This window comes from Panthera leo, chromosome B3 (genome assembly GCF_018350215.1).
Source record: "Panthera leo isolate Ple1 chromosome B3, P.leo_Ple1_pat1.1, whole genome shotgun sequence".
Lineage (NCBI taxonomy): Eukaryota > Metazoa > Chordata > Mammalia > Carnivora > Felidae > Panthera > Panthera leo.
Window position 1 is genome coordinate 32,613,827 of NC_056684.1, and position 22,162 is coordinate 32,635,988.

Consider the following 22,162-nt stretch of genomic DNA (forward strand, 5'->3'; position numbering starts at 1 on the left):
TGCTTCCTCTTACATTAGCGTATCTGTGCATGCACAGACTGAGGGTCTCCAGAGGAAGTGTGAGCCCATCGGAGGAGCGATGGGCTGATATCTTGGTATTCCTTATGGCGGGGCCCGTGCTCAGTTGTGCCTTTGAGGAGGTGCAGCCACAGTCCCTTGCCTGGAGGAACTTTCTTCCTCTGCAAACTTTATGGGTTCTCAGTCTGGCCTTCGGGTGGCCCCCGTCTTCTCTGCAGACCAGTGTTGGGTTGGGGGACGGGGTGTCAGAGTTCTCTACGGTTTACACTTCTCTCTCAGCGAGCTCTCCATCTGGCCAGCTGCCCTTGGCTGGCCTCTAGCCTCTGCACTGCAGAGATGCATGGAGTTGGCGAGTCTTCAGAGATCGGCTGGTTCCATCCTCTCTCATTAGTGGGGAAACTGAGAAAAGGATTATGAGAGGCAGGGACTTGTTCGGGGAACACAGCAAGTGAGAGATGGAGAGGGGACTAGAACCGAAGACTCGTGTGCCCCTGGCCTAGATTCCTTCTGCTGTGCAGCGTAAACCGCCTTCCCGTAACCACAACACTGACCTTCCTGACCAGTGGACACACTCGGGCCATGTCCTGTGTGGGGCTTTAGTGCCCAGCAGGCCGTGCTGCTCCCTGTTTCTCTGTCCCTGTCTCAAGCCTGGCTGAATTTCCCCTCCAGCTATCCCCTCTCAGCTATAGTGAGAACTATCCCCTCACTACCTGCCCCCGCCGGCTTATGGCCTCATCTGCCCATGGAACTGGTCCGGATCATCAGCTCCCGTGTGGGGTGGGTCTGTCCATCCACCACACTGAGGGCTCCTTGTGGTGGGACCAGTCCACACACGTCAGTATCCCCATAGCCCTCAGGCCAGGACCTGCATGTTAGTGGTCACAAGAATAATAATGGTGATGGTAACAGCCTGCATGTGCTGAGTATTTACACTGTGTAGCAGATTATGAATATCTCACTGAATTCTCCCAGAATCCTGTGAGGTGGGATTAATGTTCTCATTGTGCACATGAGAAAACAGGCTCAGAGAAGTTAAGTGATCTTTCCAAGGCCACACAGCCAGGTATTTAAACACTAGAATGCCTGACCTCCCTACCATATGCTATAGCCTGGCTCCTTGGTGTAGTCCCTGGATCAGCCGCCTCGGTGTCACTAGAGAGCCTATCAGCAATGCCGATTTCAGCCCCCACCCCATACCTAGTACATCCCAGTCTGTGTCTTGGTGAAAGCCCCAGGTGATTTGTGTGCATATTAAGGTTTGTGAAGCACTGTGCTGTATGATTGAAAGATCACAGAAGGGGAAGATTCCATCAGTTACAGCCCTCAGCTCACCTCTGCTTGGGGAATAGCGGAGTCTAGGCCTCGCTGTATGCTGAAAGGCTAGGGCCTCAGCCCCAGGACAGGGAGGGACTGCGCAAAGAGACGGGGGAATGGGTCTTCTTTGGGACTTCAAAAACAAAAACAAATTTTGTTCCTCAAGTCACATAGAAAAATTAGAAAATAAAAATGCGCCCAAATCCCAGCTAGCCACCCATAAACCAAGCACCAGATGCCCTTGGTGCCGAATCTGTTTTGGAGGCAGCCCCAGGCTGCCGGCTGAGGGAGCAGCTACCTGGGAGCCCTGTGATTCTGAGTCAGAGGGTTTGAGGTGGGTTAAAAATAGAGCCCTAGTGGCCAGAGGCTGGTGGGAGGAAGGGAGCAATTCATCTTTTACAGGGGGGAGACCCCCAAGTCAGGGTGGTTGGTCAAAAGAGTGGGCGGTGGGAATGGGGGTTTATGCCCTCAGACGCCAGACCTGTGGGCCCAGCCTGGCCCTGGTTGGTTGCCGGATGGCGGAGTTCCAGCCTGAGGGAGAGGGAGAGTCTACAATGCCAGCCCAGGGGCACAGGCAGGGAGCACCCCGCCCAACCCCCAGACAGGCTGCTGGCAGCTTCTTCCAGTAGGGGTGGGGTGGTGAGGGAGCTGGGCTGCACCGCCTCAGAGAATGACGAACAGGAGCCTGGACGGGGTGGGGAGCAGGGAAGGATTGGTTGAAGATCCAGTTTTTAAGGTTGGGAGGGAGAGAAGACAAGGAAGCCAGCTCGCCTGTGTGCGTGCCCACGTGTGTGTTGTGGGCGGGCACGTGGTCTCCTTTGCCTATCACACCTGCCCTTCAAATGGCCTCCCTCCCTCCTTCATCACTGCCCTCCTCCAAAAAATCTGCTCATCCTGACCTCCCCGTCTTGCTAACACATTTCCTGCGTGTTTACTCTGGCTGCCTAAGAGTTTCCCCCCGGGGACCCAGTGTGTCTGTCTCCTGACACACGCGAGGGGACTCCTCCCAGCATGGGGCATGGTCATCGGCTAAAGGCAGGCTTCAGAGTTTTGATCATAAAGGGAGTATTTGCCCACTTTTAAGAAAATAAAGAATCTAGAAATAGAACAGAATGTAGGAAATATAGAAAGGTGTGATGGAGAAAACAAAATCACTCATAATCCCACTACATAGCAGTGATCAGCGTTAACATTTTAGGGTAGTTTTTTCATTTTTATTTTTGGCAGTCTTCCCCCCCCCCCCCCCCACTAGCAACAGCCACCCATCTCTTTAGCGATAAGACAGTTTTACTGAGAGGCCACTGCCCCCCCTCGCCCCACCACCCACCCCCAAGGGCCAGCTCTGTGTTCACATCTCAGAAAAGGAAGAGCAATCGTTTCTGCTCTCGGGGAGCATGTGGCGGGGCTGAGGACAGAAGACTCATGCTGGATCTGCAAGGTGGGGGCAACACAGGGGGATCCTAGGAGAAGATCCTAGGAGAAGCCTCCTTGCTGCTCTTGCCCTTCGCCCCCTCCCCTTGCCCACCCCCACCTCCTGGATCTCCGTGCTAGGCCTATTTGGGGAGGAGGGAGAATCCTTAAAATCCTCATGAGAGGCCATGCCCTTAATGAGGGGGTGTTCGACTACCAGCCGCCTGCGCTGGTCAGGCTGGAAATAGTCATGCCTACGTTGAAGCCACTGTGTCCCCCCACCAGCTCCTCCTGTCATCCCGTTCTGTCAGAAACCCCAACCCGCATGCGTCTCCTGGCCTCTCATTCACCTAGTCCCCCTTGCCCCCTCAACTCTGCCCTTCCTTCTCTGTGAATTTTCCACCATGGTTTTCAGCACCAGGTAGGGGGGCCATTCTCTGATGGATGTTCCTGGGAGTCTTGGAGTCTTCGGGGTTTGGACAGGATAAGTTCCACCCTGATCATCCGAGGCCCTGTGAAAGCCTCATGGGTCTCAGTGAGCTGCCATTTCACACAGCTTCTGCTGGGCCACCTGTCACTCAGCTTTGTTCCCCAAGGCATGCGTTCGTTCATTCATTCACCTATCCATTCACACATTCGTCAGGACCTACCATGCAAAAGGCCCTGAACGCCCTGTGCCAAGTTCCGAGAGGCGCATAGACCACGAGATGAAAACACACACCATTTCATCGTGGTGTGATAAACACTATGCTAGGGCAACACACGCAAGGGACACCTAACCAGATTTCGTAGGATACAAAGAAATGACGCCTCTGAGCCAAGGAGCCTGGGGTGGGCAGGGGCGGGGAGGAGAGACCCAGGCAGACGCCAGTGTGTAGGCAAGCCCTAGAGGACAGGAGGCGTAGTGTACATGGGGCACTGAAAGCTGCTGGTATGTCTGGAGCAGAGCGACGAGAGGAGGAAGGGTCATGAGACACGGGGAGGAGGCAGAGTCCAGATCAGGATGGCCCCGGGGGGCAACGGTGAGGAACTTGGTTTAGCTGGGAGCGCAGAAGGCCTCTGGGCTTGGCAACACATGGAGAGTGGATTGGTGGCGGGATGTGGGCCCCACCCAGCGCCCAGGAGCCCAGTTAAGGAGCCACGGGATAGGCCAGGTGGTGTGCTGCTGAGACTCTCTGAGTGGGTGGTCGGTGGGTGAGGGAGATGGAGGGTGTCTCCCAGGTTTCTAGACCGAGCGTTTGGATGGCTGGAGGAACACGCGCTGGGAGCACAAGGGTTTGGAGGAAGCTGTTTCCTCATGCCTGGATGTGGCAAGAATGAGGTTCCTGCACAACATGCAGGTTTAAAGGGGTGGTTGGCAGGTGAACACGTGGGTGTGGAGCTTTAGAGAGAGGCCGAACAATGGAGGCCTTGGGAGTTGGTGAGGTCACCCTGGGACGGCGTGTAGAGAGAGAAGGGGCCGGGGCCCAGAGGAACAAAAGCACTTAAAGGTCTTGCAGAGGAAGAGGAGCCCCTTCAGGGGAAGGATAAAGAGAGGCCGAGAAAAGGGAGAAGGCCCAGCGGGGCGAGGGGCCTCCGCAGAGTGACCCGCAGCAAGGGTCAGCCAGGAACAGACCGCGAAGCACCCAGTGCTTTGGTCTGGGGGGCCGACAGGAGTGTGGGAAGTGAGGGAGAGGCGCCTCTTCCAGGAGGCTCATTTCTGAGGGGAGAAGAGATAAGGCAGCGGGGATCCGGAGTGGTTCCATTTTACTTTTTTTAATGAAGGGAGCTTAAGAGAACAAGCTGATGGGAAGGGATGGGTAGAGAGGGAGACCGAAGATACAGACAAGGGAGGGGTAACCTATGGGTCAGCATCCCTGGGGAGGGGGAGGGGATGGGTGTCAAGAGGCAGGTGGAGGAGTCACCGAAGCCTTTGGGACCGGAGGAGGGAGGTGGATGAGGGAGAGGCAAGCAGGGTAGGGGTCTGGCGGCAGAAAGAGAAAGGGGACATTCTGGTGGCTTCTCTTTTCTCTAAGAAGCAGAAGACGGTGTTCTCTGCTGAGATGGGCGGAAAAGTAGTTTCAGAGCTTTGAGGAGAGGAGGTGATTTGAAATGGCTGCTGGAGGAGCAGGGTGGCGGGTGTTTCCTAGGGTCTCCTGGAAGGCTGGGCTGGTGGAGGGGAAGGCCGGCTGAGTATGGAAGCCTTGATGAGGAAAGTGAGGCACAGGAGCCGAGGTGCTTAAATATTTAGTAGGACGGGTCTGAGGTGGTGGGGTTTTCTGCAGTTTCGTGAAGCACGAAAAGGGTGAATGGTGGTCCCGAGCCAGGGTGTGACCTTGTGAAGTGGGTGCCAGAAGGACTGGGCGAGAAAGGTGGATGAGCTGGACCAGTATGTCTCAGGGGAGGAGAGGGGGCAGAGGGTTCTGTGACTCACGGTTCCTGGGACAGACACTAAGGAATAGACTTAGCATGACCTCCTAGGAGAGCTGGAGGGAAAGGGGGTTGGGGCGAGAGATGGAAGAACTGGGGACGGTGACATGGTCCATCCCACACTGCAGGAGCGGGTGACTGATGTGTGGTCATTAGAGTCAGGGCACCAAGCCACCGAGGAGCTGGGCGTTTGGGTTGATATACGGAGTAGAAGTCACCCAGGGTGATGGCAGGGTTTGGAGTGGAATGGGAGGTTGTGAACCAAGTGTCAGCACTGCCAGGGTCCCCAAGGGTGGCAGATGGATGTTGGCAGGATGGCCAGAAAATGACAGGATGCTCTCAAGATCTTGAAAACATTCCAGCGCCGGCAGGAAGTGGCACTTCGTGGAGCGGGGAGGATGCCGACCCCACCCCCGACGCTGAGGTGTGTGGCCCTGGGAGAGTGACGTCCTTAGGACACAGCGAAGGCTTGTTTAAGGGAAGCGCCGGAGGGGTCAGGAAGTAAAGAGGTGGAGGATGCAGGTGAAGAGAGCACAGGAGACAAGTTCAGTGAGGGGAGGAGAAGCAGAAGGAGGTACAGAGTTTGGGAGAGAGGAAAATACTACGAGCCAGACTGATATTTCTGTAGAGTAGTTAGAAGTGGGATTCTGGAGGCAGGCTCTTCGGGCTTCAATTCTTGACGCACCATCTATAGCAAACTTCTCAACTTGTGCCTTAGTCTCCTCATCTGTAAAATAGGCACAATCCTAGTATCTCCCTCGTGGAGTTTTTATGAGGATTAAATAAGATAATCCATATAAGGTATTCAGATGAGTGCCTGGCAAATAATAAGTCTCCAAAAAACACTGGCCCCTGGCCCCCTCCAGTTTCGTTGTCTTCACTGTCACGTGGGGCAGTCGTCTGTGCTGGGCCTGGAACACCAAGGGATGGCTTGGGAACCCAAGGGGTCTCCCCGCTGCCATCCCTGTCTCAGACACGAGGACTCCCGGATTTCTGGTTTCTGTGATTTGTTGGGAGGCAGAGAGGGGAGCCTGCTGAAAGGGGCAGGATGCGACAGCTGCTCCCAGGCACACAGCATGGCTACACAAACTTCCCGGAGGAGGAGGCAGTCAAACAGGGAAGGGATTTCACAAGCTGGGGGTTCAGGAGGCTGGGGTGGTTCTCAAGAGAAGGAGAAGTGAGAATGTGGATGGCGATAGAGCCAGGGGTCGGGTGTCTGGTGGCTACTGGGAAGGAAGCAGGAGAAGTAGGGCACAGGCGAGGCCAGATCTTGGAGCTTCAACTTTCTTCTGTAGTTGTGGGAGTCTGCTCAAGCTTGCAAGGAGTGATGTAATCATAATATTTGGGAAGATAACCCAGAGATCATGTGAGTTGGAAGGAAAGAGTGTGGAGGCTAGATTCAGGTAGGCAGCAGGGACATGGGTCCAGGTGAGGAGCAGTGAGGAACTGATCTAGAACAGAGCAGTCAGGGACAGATCCAGAAGCCATCGTAGAGGAAGCTGGACAAGACTTGTCACTGCATATGGGGCCTGCGGGAAAGAGAAAGCAGCTGAGGACAGCTTTGTGGTTTTAAGCCCAGGTGATTGAAATGCTGACTGTACCATTTAGTTCTGAGGAGGAAGATGCTGAGTTCAGCCTTGGACTTGGGTGCAGGAGCCAGCGGGCCCTCTAGGTGGCAGGTGGGAATGCAGGCCTGGCGCTAGGAGAGGTGTCTACACAGAGGGAGGGGGTAGAAGATGGGGCCCTGGGTGTGCCACTCACCGGGGAGAGAGCATGGGGACCCTGGCCTGCAGTCAGCATTGTCTGGGACAAGGCCCTTGCCCTCAGGGAGATGCAGCGTTCTAGGAGGTCCAAAGCCAGGGCTCAGGCTGGGCTGAGGCTCCATCAGTGAGAGGTTGGAGAAGCCTGGAAGAAGTAGCCCTTCAGATGAATCCTGAAGGATGGAAAAGAATGTAATGGGCAAAACGCTGACACTCTTTCTTCCAGCTGGCAGGAGTCCCAGGGAATGTATGCAAACATGTGTGTATGAGGGAAAAATTAACAGGAGCACATAGATGAAACGTGTGCAAAAATGTATTCAGGGGTGGGTGTGTGCATGTGCACGTGTGCAGGTATGTGCATGTGTGTGCATGTGCATGCATTTGTGTGCATGAGCATATGTGTTCACGGGCAAGCATGGGCATATGTGGGCAAGAGGAGGCTGAAGGAGGCCATCCCTGTTCGGCTTCTACTTCTCCTGCTCCCATTTTATTACCCTTCACTCCTCTCAGCCTCTAGGAAAGAAGAGGGCCCTTGGTCTGGTCCTTGAGTCTCTGCGTTCAGGATCAGGAGCCTCCTATCTTCGCTTCCCTCGGCTCCCTTGAGACCATCACCTTCCTCTCAGACCAAATGATGAAATGCTCCAGGTGTCAGTGTAAAAGGGCTGCTTGGCTTTTTGCCATCCCCCGTTCCTTCTGCACATGAGACCTCCTCCAAAGCTGGCCTTCGGGCCACATCCGCCTGCTGAGAGGCCACCTGCCTGCTTGGATGGCCAGGTGGGAAGGAAGGTCCAGGAATGAGGGAGGACAGGCCTGGGATCATGGGGCTGAAACCGCGGTGAGGTGTGTTGCTGGCCAGGGCTTCCTTTTATCTTTGAGAACACTGGGACACGGGAGGGTCCTCTGGCTTTGGAGAGAACAAGGCCTCTAATGCAGGCATGTGCCAACTCCAGCATGTCTGAGTCTGGCTGTCCATGACTTCCCTGCCAGGGCTTGCCACACGCTACCATGGAGTGTGTACCCTGGATTGTGGAATTTAATTATGCGTGACTCCAGGGGCAGTGAGGTGCTAGGGAAATAGGGGGCATCCAGCTCAAGGTTTTGGAAATGTTACTGTTCCTCCATGGACCTTAGTTTTCCCCTTTTACAGATTCACACAACTGTACCTGGTTGCTGATGACCAAGGTGCTTTTAATATTTGAAAGGTGTGCTACTTCCCCCACCTAGGAAGCACCTCAGAGGGCTCTGACATCAGGAGGATGGGTCTCCTCAAAACCTCTTCACAAGTCTCTCTTCTGCCTCTTTTTAAAATTTTCTTATTGAGGTTTAGCAGACATGCAATGTTATATTCCTTTCAGGTGTAGAACACAGTGATTCAACAATTCTATACATTATTCAGTGCTCACCACTATAAGTGTAGTCACCATCTGTCACCATATCTCTTCTCCTCTCTCGTCTACAAGAGAGGACCACACCTGCTGTGATAGGCTACCTCCCTAGTGTGATGCAGAGATGCCAGTAAGACTTGTTCCCTCCCTGCATCCCATTGAGGTGCCTAAAATCCTAAGCAGTCAGGCTCTCAAGTCCCCCAGACCTCTCTGAATCTCATTCTTTTCCTCACTAGCTGTGTGGTCTTAGGTAGATATTTCTCTCTGAGCCTCAGTGTCATCATCTGCAAAATACAGATGTTAACAGCCACCTCAGTGCTGGTGTGGATTAAATGAAGTAATGCATGGAAAGCACAAAGGAAGCGCTTGATACATGTAAAATGTTTTGGAGGCTTTATGAATTCAGTCACTAAGGAGCCCCCATAACAAAGCCCAGGGACATTAAGGAATCACTTGAGATGCTTCTAATCACTGGGGTTGGCAAGAAGAGGGGCCCAGGGAGCAGAGGATGCAGTGGGGAGGCTGTTGCAAACCGCCCCTGGCTGGACCAACAGAATGGGGCTCGCTGGCGCTGGGAGCTGTCCGTGGTGCTGAACCATTTCCTCACCCCTCGTCCAGCCCTGCTTTTGGATGTCTGTGGAATCATCTTGCAAGAGTAAGGAGAGGTCGTCTCTAAGGCCAAGGACAGGTTCCAAAGACCAGATCCTCCAGGAACACTTTCTGGCCTCGCCCTTCTGGGCCACCAGGAGTTCACCTTCTCAGCTGCATGGGCTGCTGCCTGGGATGGTTTCTTACATCATTGCTCAACTTGTCTTCTAACTAAGCCTTGTGCTCTGTCTGACTGGACCATGAGCTCCCTGAGGTCGGGGCATCTGTCTGCCAAGGTAGATTGGTTCTGTTGTCTGACCGTTCACAGAATATTGTGGTCCTTGACTTCCACTCCTGGATTCTCCCAGAATCATTCTAAGCTCCCTTCGACCCCCACCCCCAAGTAGATGCTTTGCTTTGGCTCTTCCTTGGAAGATTTCATCTTCCTCCCTCACCTCCCTCACCTCTTTCCTGTGAATTTGTTGCCTCACTTAGTGATACAGATAGGCATAGGCCAGAGCATTTTACAAACATCAATTCATTTCATTCTTACAACAATTCTGCCAGTTTGGTACTGTTATTATCCTCATTGAGCAGACAAGGAAACTGAAGCATTGAGAGATTAAGTGACTTGCTAGTAAATGATGGAACCAGGAGTTGAACCCAGGTTGGCTGGCTCTGAAAGCCTTTCTTCCCACTATATTATGCTGCCTTTTGGGTAGTTCTGTGATGCTTCAGGATAGTGGTTTGTGGGGAGGAATGCTCCAGTATTCCGACCCCAGCCCAGATCAGGCACCAGAAATATCCCTTAGCATCTGGAAACTCACGATTGAAATAATTAGTCAGAATGCAAGGAAATGGTTGTTTTTCCCTCATGTAATTTGGTTTTATGAAGACCACTAAATGCAAACATTCTCCTGTTAATTACTGTCTCAAATTTGGTCTGTAATTGAGGGAACTAGAGCTGGGAAAAGTGTAGAAACCCGCTGGAGTGGCAGGCCTGCCCGAGTCAGCACTCCCAGCCGCTTTGCGCCCGCTCTGTTAATTTTAGAAACTCTTCTAGCCTGGGTGTATTATTAGCTTTATGTACAGAGGGCCACAAGGCCCTCAGTAGTCTCTCTATGCCAGTTTTGTTTTGTTTTGTTTTTTCCAAGAGATTAAATGAAAAGGAATGGTGGCCATGTGTATATAGGGGTGTTTCCATACTGTGTGTGTGAATGGGGATACCTGTTTGTGGCTTCTAATGAGCATCTGCAGCTGTCTTTGAATGACATGCATGAGGCTGTGTAGAGAGTATACACAGCTCAGGAACACCCCGTAGAAGCTGAAACCATTCTCTTGGGGCCCACGAGTCATTAGCAGGATGTGCTGTATTCTGTGTAGTGGGTGTGATGACTGGGGTGGGTTCTTAGGTCATAGATTGGGTTCTCCCAGATGGCATAGGGGTATTGGGGCTGGAGAAAGGGTGGTGGGCTGTAGAGCAAGGAAGGAGCTGAAGTTGACCTCTTGGCACTAGCCTTAGAATGAGAATATTTAGCCTGAGAGGCTCCTGACTTGAAGTCTTTTCTTGAGGCCCTAAATGGCATGGCTTTCAAAAGAGCTCTCCAAAGCTGCCTTTCCAGAAGCTGTGCTTCCCTGAGCTGTGTGTTGTGGGACAGCTGTCTTGCCCACCTTTAGTGAAGCAGGCCCTACCCTCTCCTTGACTCATAGCACCATTTTGCATTTGGCAAAGGAAACATTTTGCTGGGAAGTAATATTTTTCCAAACCTGGAACTCTTCTGGCAGGAGCACTTTGGACCCTCTGAAGACTCGAGGAAAGCTTGTCTTTTTGTCTCCCACTCCCTCCTGGCTTTTGTGTAGTTGAGAATTAAAGATGCCTGAAAGGTTATTTCTCTTGGGGGAGAACATGCTTATTTCTTCCTGACTTAATACCTTTATCTATCATCGTGTAACTGTCTAAATTAATAGCAGAGGGAAATAGCTGGGCAGTGCAAGTGTTAGATCTTGGGGCCAGCCCTAGGGTGGTTGGTATTCGGGCAGGGTCCCTGGGATTGATTGATCACACCTTCTGGACATGGGTCTGTGCCTATCTGTGCTGTCTGCACACTCCAAAGGGGCTCCTGATGAGCCAGGTGGCTTCACCCTGAGGGGCCCTCCCCACCTCCCTCAGGAAACACTTGCAGTTGCTTTGACGCATTAGGAGAAATGATACTCTAAAGCCCCCACTGATCTCACTCCATTGCATCGAGTGGCACCTCACTGGTACCTGAAATCCCCTTATTAACACTTCCTGCCCTTGAAGATTTCACTGTCCTTCCCTAACCCTAGGATGCAAACCTCTGAGAAGAGAGATGGTCAGACATTTTCTGGCAATAAGAAATAGCCTAAAGGGGGACCCCAGAAAGTCAGTGTGGATGAGGGCCAGTTCAGAATTATAGAACAAAGCATTGAGGCTCCATCCCTGATTGCACAGTGAAGAAATGGGGCCCAGAGCAGGGAGGCCACCTGCTTGATGTCACACAGCATGTCAATGACAGAGCTGGGACTGGATCCCAAGCATCCTTCCACCCAGACACTTGCTGTGTGTCTGGACCTCCCCTGCTCTCTGGTCACGGTCTGTAGCATGTCTGCCTGCCAGCCTGTCTCAGACCACAGCTGACCCTCAGGGAGAATGGAGCAGCTAAGCCTGAGCCTGGGGTGTTGTGGGGCAAGCTACTCCTGCTGCTAAAATAGCTTTGCACTTCTCTCTGGACATCATCGTTGTGGTTTGCTTTTCAGCCTGAATCCCACTGGGGAGTGGGGATGGGGTCAGGGGAGCAGACAGAGGGGCAGGCAGAGGGTATCCTTAGTGAAGGAAGAGCCTTTCTATGCCAATCTCCACATCTTCCCCTGGTACCCATGTGCATTTCTCACCCAGTGACTCAGAACCTCCCGAGACTTCCTTCTTCAATGTTTGCTGTCCCTTGGAGTTTTCTCCCATAGTCTGTAACTCATTCTGTCTGTCCTCCTGGCGACTGACCCCTGTGTCTCTGGGCAGATTTTATTGGGACCTGACCATGCTGCTGCTGATGGTTGGAAACCTAATCATCATTCCCGTGGGCATCACCTTCTTCAAGGATGAGAACACCACACCCTGGATCATCTTCAATGTGGTGTCGGACACGTTCTTCCTCATCGACTTGGTCCTCAACTTCCGCACAGGGATTGTGGTGGAGGACAACACAGAGATCATCCTGGATCCGCAGCGGATTAAGATGAAGTACCTCAAAAGCTGGTTCGTGGTAGATTTCATCTCGTCCATCCCTGTGGACTACATTTTCCTCATCGTGGAGACACGCATTGACTCAGAGGTCTATAAGACTGCCCGGGCCTTGCGCATTGTCCGCTTCACCAAGATCCTCAGCCTCCTGCGCCTCTTGCGTCTCTCCCGCCTCATTCGATATATTCATCAGTGGGAAGAGGTGAGTGGTCAGACCCAAACATCTTGGGGGAAGGGGTATCTTACCCCCAGGGGGAGTAAGGGGCCCCCAGGTAATCTCAGATAGTTGGATTTGGGCTGTCAGATTGTAGCAGGCACATCTGCTCCGAGAGGACAAATAGTAGTAATTTCTTGACCTCTTATGTGCTAGATACTGTAAAACTCACTTTAGGGGCGCCTGGGTGGCGCAGTCGGTTAAGCGTCCGACTTCAGCCAGGTCACGATCTCGCGGTCCGTGAGTTTGAGCCCCGCGTCAGGCTCTGGGCTGATGGCTCGGAGCCTGGAGCCTGTTTCCGATTCTGTGTCTCCCTCTCTCTCTGCCCCTCCCCCGTTCATGCTCTGTCTCTCTCTGTCCCAAAAATAAATAAAAAATGTTAAAAAAAAATAAAAAAATAAAAATAATAAAAAAAAAACAACTCACTTTACAGGCAGTATCCCATTGAAGTCTCTAACAACTGTAGAGAGTATCATATAGGTACATCGTTTTTTACATAAGGAAACCGAGAGGCAGAAAGTTTAAGGGATTTATATCAAGTCACAGAATCAGTAATTGATGAACCTGGATTCCAAAGCCTGCACTGTTAACCATTGGACTATATTGTAGGAAATGCAAACTCATGAGCTGGCAGGGGCCAGGCAGGGAACGCGAATGGGTGAAAAGGGCCAGCTGAAGGCAGTAGAGAGTGTGGTAGACTGGGGAAAACTGAAGAAAACATTTTCTGTCTGCCTCTACTCTGCTCTGGCCACTTGTTGCCAAGTGAGAAAGGGCCCAGGGTTGCTAGATCTATAGGTTGACCATGGCATGCAGAAATCTGGATTTTTGTGCAAATTTTGTAGGCAACTCTATTAGGTATCCTGGGAGTTCTTCTGGAGCAGACCCTGAGGTGAGGATTTGCATGAAAGTGGCTTTTCTCTCAGTGGGGTTGAGGTGGGGAGTGTTTCCAGGAATCATCTGGTGGGGGACAAAGGAAGAGGGACACACGAAAGAAGGAAGGAGGCCAAACAAGGGTGACATCAAGCAAAGTCCCATGGGGAGTTCTGGGGACAGCATACCTCACACCTCTTACCTCACACCTCTGAGTTGTCCCAGTCAGGGCAAAGAAGTTGGAGTTTTTATATCCCCTTGCCTGTCTGTCATTAGTTCAGGGTACTTCCTGCGCTCAGTGCTAGCAGGCGAAGCGGCTTCCAGCAGCCTGGGGCAGGTCTCCTACAAAGAGCCGCAGGTGCTAGCCATAGGGAGTGAAAAGCTCCGAGGAGACTGGAGTTGTGTGTGCACAAACTGTAAAGGGATCCTAGGGGCTGTGGGCAGAGCACTGGCTACAGAAACTAAATAAAAAATTGTAAAAGGACTGGGTGTAAAAAAAACACTGTTCTGAACAAACCTAACTCAGCCATGGGCTGAATGCAGTCATCTGTGGGAAGGACAAGAGGAGGGCTATGGGCTGGCGTTTGAGAAAAAGCAGGTGACCTTGCAAGCGCTTCTGTCTGTGTCTGCCACCATCCACCTTACACCTTTTGGCGGCGGCGGCAGGCAGACCAGCCTGGAAGTGTCAGGGCGGAGGTAGGCATACTCTGTGAGGCTGCCCACCTTGGGGTCTGGAGCAGGCTGTAGCCTGGGGAAGCTTCTACAGAGATGTATTTTTTTGCCGTGGCTCACTGCTGGTCTTCTGGTCTCCAGGACCCCTCTGCTTGGTTGGACAGAAGTTCCTATGCTCAGGACACAAAGCCCCCACCCCACCCCACCCCAGCAACAGCCTGGGCCCTGGGCAAATAGCACACATGGCTGATGGTTAGGGCACTGGCAGATTGAGGTCGGGGGTGTCATGAACACCTGTGCTGCAGAAGTGCCTACACCGGCCTGGCAGCATCCCTGCATGGCAGAAATTTTCCTTGCCTAGGAAAATTTGCATTATTCCTGCTGACAGAGGAGGGGCAATGACTTGCCCAAGGTCATGCAGCAGGCCTCTGGAAGAGCTGGAGCAGAACCCAGTTAGCTCTCTTGACTCCCAGCAATGAGAAGTCTGGTGCAGTGAACGGCCACAGGGCTTTACACTTCTCAGACCTGAATGAAGATCCTGGCTCCACACTGCCTGGCTCTGTGACCTTGGTGCCACCTTGCCTCCCTGAGCCTCAATCTCTTATCTGCAAAATGGGTCTAATCCTCACTGGATTGCCTTGAGAATTAAATGGGATGATATTTACCAAATGCTTAGCACAAAGCCTGGTGAACTATCTGATAAATGCCCCTCCCCAATCACTTGTCTTAATAATCCTCTATACCTCTATGGGAGGGGTTGCTTTTCTCAAATACTTTCTAACCCTTATCTTATTGGCTCGCCAAACCTATCTGGCAAGGCAAGCCAGGCAAGATTTATTATTCCTGTTTGTCAGCGAGGACAGGGGTCAGAAGAGTCAGCTGCCCCAGTGTTAGGGTCTTGGACCTGGGCCTCCTGATTCCGGGTTCCATGCACTCCCTGCGTTCTTAGGTCACCTGAATGCGGGGTGACTTTGATTCTGTTACCTGTCCCTCTGTTAGGGATGACCCCCAGCCGAGATTGGGAAGGCAGGCAGCAGAGCGGGTCGATGGGTGGCGTGAGGGGTTCTGTGTGACAGGTCAGGTTTGAGGTAACCATGGGACATCCAGCTATGGAGAGATGTTGGCATGTGGGGCTGAGCTCAGGCCTGACAGGGGACAGTGCCGGGCAGGGGGAGGGGACGGTGGCTGGGCCCCTTTGAGTGGCTGCGGAGGAAGAATGGAAGCATATTTCCTAGAATGCCCTAACAGGCTCGTCCAAGTCAAAATACTGGACCACGCTGGTTCCCTCAGTCCCTAAGACACCACCACACCCCGACCTTCTGTTTGTCTTGAACTTACAGCTAAACTGTCATTAAAAGCAGAGAAATAGCCACTCTTTGCCTTCTCTGGCATTGGTTCATGTCTCCAGGCCCCTGCCCCCTGGAAGCCATCCTTGCTCCTTCCTCATGCCTGGACCCTGAGGGCCATGATATCTGGGGAGAAGTGGCAGAATGGCCAGGGGCTCAGCAGGATGAGCCTGAGAATAGAAACTAAGTGCTTCTTTACTGTCCCTGCACCATGCGTCCTGGGAGCTCTGTCCAGGGCTTCTGTCCCTGCTGCCTCTCTGGGCTATCCAGAACTGGTCAGGCAGGCTCTTGCCCTGGCCCTTTCCTGGGGCAGACAGAGGCCCCAGGAGGCCTTAGGTCAGGGCTCTGAACTAGAAGTTGGTACTCAATCTTGTGGGCAGAAGGGAGATCCCAGGAGGCCAGATGGATGACTCCCCACCCCCTCCACATACACTGTTATCTTGCCTATCAGCTGGGGAGGAAATTGCTTTGAGCTGGCTTCTGCCGGGCACACCGCCCAACCAAGGGCTCCCATTGGACCCCTGGGATTGAATTGGGTTTTCCCAGCTGGTCCCAGAAACCCTGTCTCCACATCCTCAATAGCCTGCCCCAGTCCTGGGGCTTCTAGCCTCAACTTGGCCTGGAGGCAAGAGCAGGGAGACCCTTGAGGTCCCAGGTCTACATGAAACATGGGAAAGGAGGTATTTGGTAGAGAAAACCCTGCTCTGTCTCCTCCTCTAACTCCATATGTGACTCTCTTTCCTTTTCTAGGCTTCACTTTCCCCAACCGTCAGGTGTGCTCTGATAGTCTAGGAGGTGGGAGCTTGGTCCCCACTCCAGCCTCTGTCGGCAAGGATCGTGTTAGCTGATCCTGAGGACATGGTCTTCAGCCCCGGGTGGCAGGTAGAATGGTAGCCACCTGTGAAGAGGAAATAACCCCTGGTGAAGCTGTAAGATGCTAGACTCCTGACCCCCAGGCTTCAGCCCCCCATCAGACAGTTCTCTAGTGGTATTAGCAGGTGTTGGGAGTTAGGGGAGGGGGAGGTCCTGGCAGATGACAGCCACCCTCTCAGAGGATGCCAGCCTCTGCCTCCATCCCAGGCGATCTAGGTCAGCATCCTCCACCCAAGCCTCTCCCAGCCAAGCCTCTTCCCTCCCTCTGAGGTGTGAGCTTGTTACAGGCACAGAGGCTATTGTTAGAAACCTTGGTCGCCCCCCCTCCGGATGTTCCCCTGCAGGCCCTGCACCCCAGCAGCCCATCCCAGAATCCTCTTCTTTCTGTCAGGAGCGGGGAAGCCATCCTGGGGAGGAAGGCTGGAGGCAGGAGGCTGGGCCGAGGCCGAGCCTCCTGATGAGTCTCCTCTCCCATGGGCCTCAATTTTTCTATCTTCTGGAATCAAGGAGTGGTCCTCGGGGCAGGGGGTTGGCCCTCTCTATGCGCTCCAGGAAGGGGCTCAGCATGACCCTCAGTTTGGGCACCTCCAGGCTCTTCCCGGGATACACATGCAGCAGCCATCCTCTCAGGCCTGGGATTGCTGACCTCAGTGTGGCCACTGGTCCCTGCGACACAAGGAGAAGTTATTCTTTTTCCCTGAGGAGAAGACGAGTCCCTGGGAGGGAACTCAACTAGGCCCCAAGAAGAGGCCTTGGCAGAAACTCCAGTTTCTGGTCTCTCCCCAGGACTGAGAAATCAACTCTGTCTTTGAAGGCTGGGGAAGAGAGGGAAGGAAAGGAACCAACATGCATTTAGTACCTACTGTGTACCAGCTGTGGACGTCATCTCTCCTTATCCCCAAGACAGCCCTGGGAGCTGGCAGTTATTGACCCACTGCACAGATAAGGAAACTCATCTGTGATGAGAAGGGGTTGGCCGAGGTAGAGGACATGTCGCTCTGTCTCCACACTGTGGCCAGAAGATACGGAGCCTCCCCCAAGTGCCCTGCGGGGCACAGAGAGCAAGCTGCCCAGGCTGCCCACCCAGCAAGCCTTGCAGGGCCTGGAAATGAAGTACTCAACCCCCACGGTCAGAACCAACATCGTAAACGGGGGTTTTAATGAGGTACAAAGAGCAAAACAAATATTTGTGTAGTGCAGCTGACTTGCGGGTGGCCTGTGGCTCCAGCCCACAGCAGGGACACACAAGTGTTCAGCAGCCTCTCCCAGCAACGTCCAGCCTTCCTCTCGGCAACCACACCTGGGTGCCGTAGTGTCGGGGCCGGGGCGAGTGACCTCACCACCTGGGTGCCCTCCTAGCCTGAATGGATGTACCCCCGACCCAACTCTTGGCAGGAAGCTCAGATTTTGCCACGTTGGTGCAGTCAGCCACAATACCCCTCACCCCCACCGAAAACTCCCACCCTCCCACCGCTTCCCAGCACCCTCCCTGCCTCCCCATGGGCCTTCCCTACATCCACATGCTTCTTCAGCCTGACACTGGCACCACCACCACCACTGTGCTCTGTGCAGGACACATGAGCCTGTGCCCACCTGCAGGAAAAGGCACCATTTTCTTCCCGCAAGGTCAGAGGCAGGCTGCACCTGCCCAGAGTGGGGCCTTTCCCTAACACCACCATATACACGTGTGGCAGCCCTGATCGCAATCATCCCATCACTGTCATCATCACCTTCACCTTTACCCTTGTCACTAAGCACTTCTCAGTTCCTGAGGTCATACCATGTGTTCTGCCATATTCGTTGCTGAGGTCGCGATAAAGCCAAAGCTAGACAAGCACCTGATCCTGGAAGAAAATTCGCCACGAAGGAACAAAAAACATAGATGATGCCAAAGGAAAAGAAAGTACTGCATTAAAACGTGCCAACCCTGATACTTCTGTCTCTAAGGCCCAGAGTGATTCATGTAGAGGAAAGTTTACAGGGGCTGCTCCAGTCTGGGATGCTTTCTTTCTTTCTTTTTTTTCTTTTTCTTTTTTTTTCTTTTTCTTTTTCTTTTTCTTTTCTTTTTCCTTTTCTTTTCTTTTCTCTTCTCTCTTTTCTCTTCTTTTCTTTTTCTTTTTTTTTTTTTTTGAGCGAGAGAGAGAGGGAGGAGAAGTGGGGGAGGGGCAGAGGGAGAGAGAGGATCATGGAGCCCAATGTGGGACTTGATCCCATGACCATGAGATCATGACCTGAGCCGAAATCAAGAACTGGCGGCCTAACCGACTGAGCCACCCAGGCACCCCTGGGACGCTTTCTAAAAGGGGTCCAAGGCTTCCTTCAGCTCAAGTACTGTTTTATATACCACATACTATATAGTCTATACTCTGCAGCATATACTACATAGTACTCTATCCCCTAGACACCGTAGGTACCGTCCAGCTCAGGCTGTCATAACAGAATACCGCAGACGTCAGGGCTTAAACAACAAACAGTGATTTCCTGAAGTTCTGGAGGTTGGAGAGCAGACCATGGTGCCAGTGTGGTTGGGTTCTGCCTAAGGCCCTCGTCCTGGTTTGTGGATGGTCACCTTCTTGCTATGTCCTCACAGGGTGGAGAGAGATCCTCCTTCTCATGTCTCTTCTTCTAAGGGCCCTGACCCCATTCATAATGGTGCCACTTTAAGGACCTAATCACCTTCGAAAGACCCCATCGCAGTGGGGATTCGGGCCTCAACATATGAATTTCACAGGGACACAGACATCTAGTCTGTAGCAGCTGGGAAATGAAGGAGCTTCGTAATAATGACCCCACCTGTGTTGTGTTCAGGGCCCAAAGGACTTTCTTAGCCAGTTTAATTTCTCTAGCAACCTTGAGCAATGGGGGGCAGATGCCTGGCTCGTCTTAGCTGAGGGGAGGCTAAGATGTGGTGGGAGGTGAGGGCAGGTGCTGGCCATTTCTGAGACTGGATGGTCCCATCTCACTTGCCAGCCTCTGAGTCTGGAGAGCTGGTGGCATCCTGGTCAACTGAGACTTTGAAAGTTTAGTGACTTGCCCAAGGTCATAGAGCTGTTGTATTCACCTAAGCACGGAAGGGCCGGGAGGGGCATCTCCCCTCAGAGCCCAGGATGTGGTGCTGGTATTCAGGAGCTGCAGGGAACGGTGGGGAGAGGCTGAGGAGCTTCCTGGGCTCGGGATCCAGGTCCCAGGGCACAGCTGGCAGTGGACCGATGGCCAGAGGCACCGGTGTCGTGCTCAGGCCTGCTCCACCTCCGAGACCCCAGTCCCAAGCCGCCCTGCCTGGTCACTAGTGCCTGCCACTCCTTACGCTAATGTATCAGTTTGGCTGGGAGCTGGCACACTGAGGACCGGGGGCCGGTTTGGGGCCCCCGTGGGGCCAGGCTGCAGCACACACGGCTCCGTCTGTGCACTGGGCTGCGGAGGCGAGATGCCGGGGTGTTCCGGCTAGCCCTGGGTCCTGCTTGTGTGAATCCAGCCACATCACTCAGCCACTTGGGGTCTGAGTTGTCTCACCTGCCAAACAGAGCCACCGAAAACAGTCCCTCCCTCACCAGGCCAACCTACTAATCTGCAGGCAGCCCTGGTATCTTCAGATAATGCTTCTTCCGCTGCCGCCATGACTTTGGCAAATCCCTTTACTTCTCTGAGCCTTGGTGTAAAATGGATTAATGATATTTTCAGCAAAGGGTGAGTTTAAGTGAGGTAGTGGCTGTGGGACCACGTGCCCACACTCAGGTGTCGTGTCACTGTCCCTCTGTCACCGGGGCCATGGGGGTGGTGCGGCACCACCCTCCACCAGCCGTTCCAAGGTCCGCTTCCTCCTGAAAAGGCTCCACAGCCTTTCAGCTGGAATATCCAGAGTCATGCGACTAAAGGAGCCACGGGCGGGCACAACCCTGGAGATGAGGGACAAGTAGGATTCATGTTTGGCTTTTCAGAACCTAGACCCAAACTAGGCCCACATTTCAGAAGGGGAAACTGAGGTCGCTAGTATCAGAATATCCTGCCGCCAGCTACCAAAGTCTACCCCATGCTGCCCCCAGAGCCTCCCAGGCCAGAGGCAAGGCCAGAACTTCCTGAGACCTCCCCCCAGACTTCCTTCCATCTCTCCGTCCCCTCACTGCCCTGTCAGCATGGTGAGCCCTGTTGAAACCAGACGAAGCAGCAGCTCTGGAAGGAGGGTGGTGGGCGGGGGGTGCTGGGCTGATGTGCCCACCCTGGCCCCGCCCACCCATGCTTCAGCCTCTCACTAGAAGCCATGAGAGTGGGGATGCATGGGTGCCACTGGGCTGGGGTTGAGGGGGCTGTACTTTATTTTGTTTTTATGTTTTTTAATTTAATCTATTTTTGAGGGGGGGAGAGAGAGAGAATGAGTGGGGGAGAGAGAAAGAGAGAGAGGGGAAGAGAGGAATCCCAAGCAGGCTCCGCATTATTAGCGCAGAGCCTGGTGAGGGGCTCGAACCCACGAACTGTGAGATCCTGACCTGAGCTGAAATCCAGAGTCGGACGCTTAACTGACTGAGCCACCCAGGCGGAGAGTGCTGTGCTTTATTAAACCATACGGGAGAGCATTACTATGACCACATATTAACTAATCATAAAGATTAATTATTAACCACTTATCAATTAATAATGGTTTGCAATTTATAGAACACTTCTATAGCCAGTACCAAGCACTTTATATGTATAATTTAATCCTTTTGACAATCCATCCAGGTAAGAATTTTTATTGCCATTTTCCAGATGAGAAGGCATGTTCAGAGAGGTTCAGGGACTTTCTCAAGGTCACACAGCTAGGAATGGGGTGGAAGTGGGCCTGGGATCAAGGTCTGTGTGAACTTGGAGTGTCTGTGCTGCTTCTCCTTCAGTTCCTTGGCTGTCTTAAGCAGAGCCCACTGCCCCTGGTAGGTCCTCAGCGTCTAGTGGCAGATTTAGGGAAGCACCATGCCCCTGGCCAGACTGCAGACTCTGGTCCCCGGAGGAGGCTCACGCTGGCTCTGGCTTTCTCCCTGTTGTCTTCACGGCCTAGGCAAGCAGATGAAGCAGCTTCTCTGCACCCTTTGGGGTCTATGGGGCTCCGGATGCCCTCCCTTCGCATATCGGCCTGGATAGCTGAACTTCCCGTGGGAGGCCCCCACAACCCAGGAGGCATCCCTCTGGGGCCCTACAGCCTGCCGTGTGCTTCTGGCTCCCCGCCTGACACCTTCCCACCCTTGCCACAGCCTGCACCTGCACCCAGCCCGGTGCTCTGCCAAGTCCACGTGAAGCGGCGCCCACAAGCAGCTGCAGGGGCGAGCTGAGACCCCTCCTGACCGCCCACCTATCCAGGCCAATTTCTTGCCCTCTGCCTGCAGATCTTCCACATGACCTACGACCTGGCCAGCGCTGTGGTGCGCATAGTAAATCTCATCGGCATGATGCTCCTGCTCTGCCACTGGGACGGCTGCCTGCAGTTCCTGGTGCCCATGCTGCAGGACTTCCCCGACGACTGCTGGGTGTCCATCAACAACATGGTGGTGAGCGTGCGGCTCAGCTTTCCCGCTGGGCGTTGGGAAGAGGGGAGCCAGCGAGGCACAGGTGGGCAGAGTAGGTCTAGGGCTTGGGACTCCCGAGCCCCCACACGTAGGATCCTGGGGCGCCAGCCTGGTGCCCAAGGGCGCATGGATCTAGCCGGTATCCATCTGTCCCAGAGCGCTGGGCTGCGTGAGGTTACCTGTGCCTTCTTACAGCATCCAGCGTGGCTGGGAGCTTCGTGTTTGTCCCAACTTCACCCAGGGAGACGAAACCTTGGCCTTTCTCAGACTATATCAAAAGTGGCAAAGCTGGGCTGGGGGCTCCTGTCCTACCTCTGCTCCCCAGAGGCAGACTAGTCCTAAAAGCGGAACCCAAGAAAAGAGAAACCTATGAAGGGCGCTGTTGGCAATGCCCGGACTCCCAGATCACACAGGGCCTCCTTCTGCTCCAGCAGCTGAGCTGGGCTGTACCCTGCCCCCCATTCCTCCCCCGCCGCCAGATACACACCTGCTGCTCATAGGTGGGGTCCT

At 53.5% G+C, this 22,162-nt stretch overlaps 1 protein-coding gene across 1 annotated transcript in view; it reads left to right on the forward strand.

The window, feature by feature from the left end:
- HCN4 (hyperpolarization activated cyclic nucleotide gated potassium channel 4) overlaps positions 1–22,162 on the forward strand; it is a 42,836-nt gene that overhangs the window by 12,660 nt on the left and 8,014 nt on the right. Inside the window, exons 2-3 of the mRNA XM_042941465.1 lie at positions 11,922–12,345; positions 21,473–21,634. Of these exons, the coding sequence (XP_042797399.1) occupies positions 11,922–12,345; positions 21,473–21,634 (586 nt within the window). The remainder of the gene's footprint in view (positions 1–11,921; positions 12,346–21,472; positions 21,635–22,162) is intronic.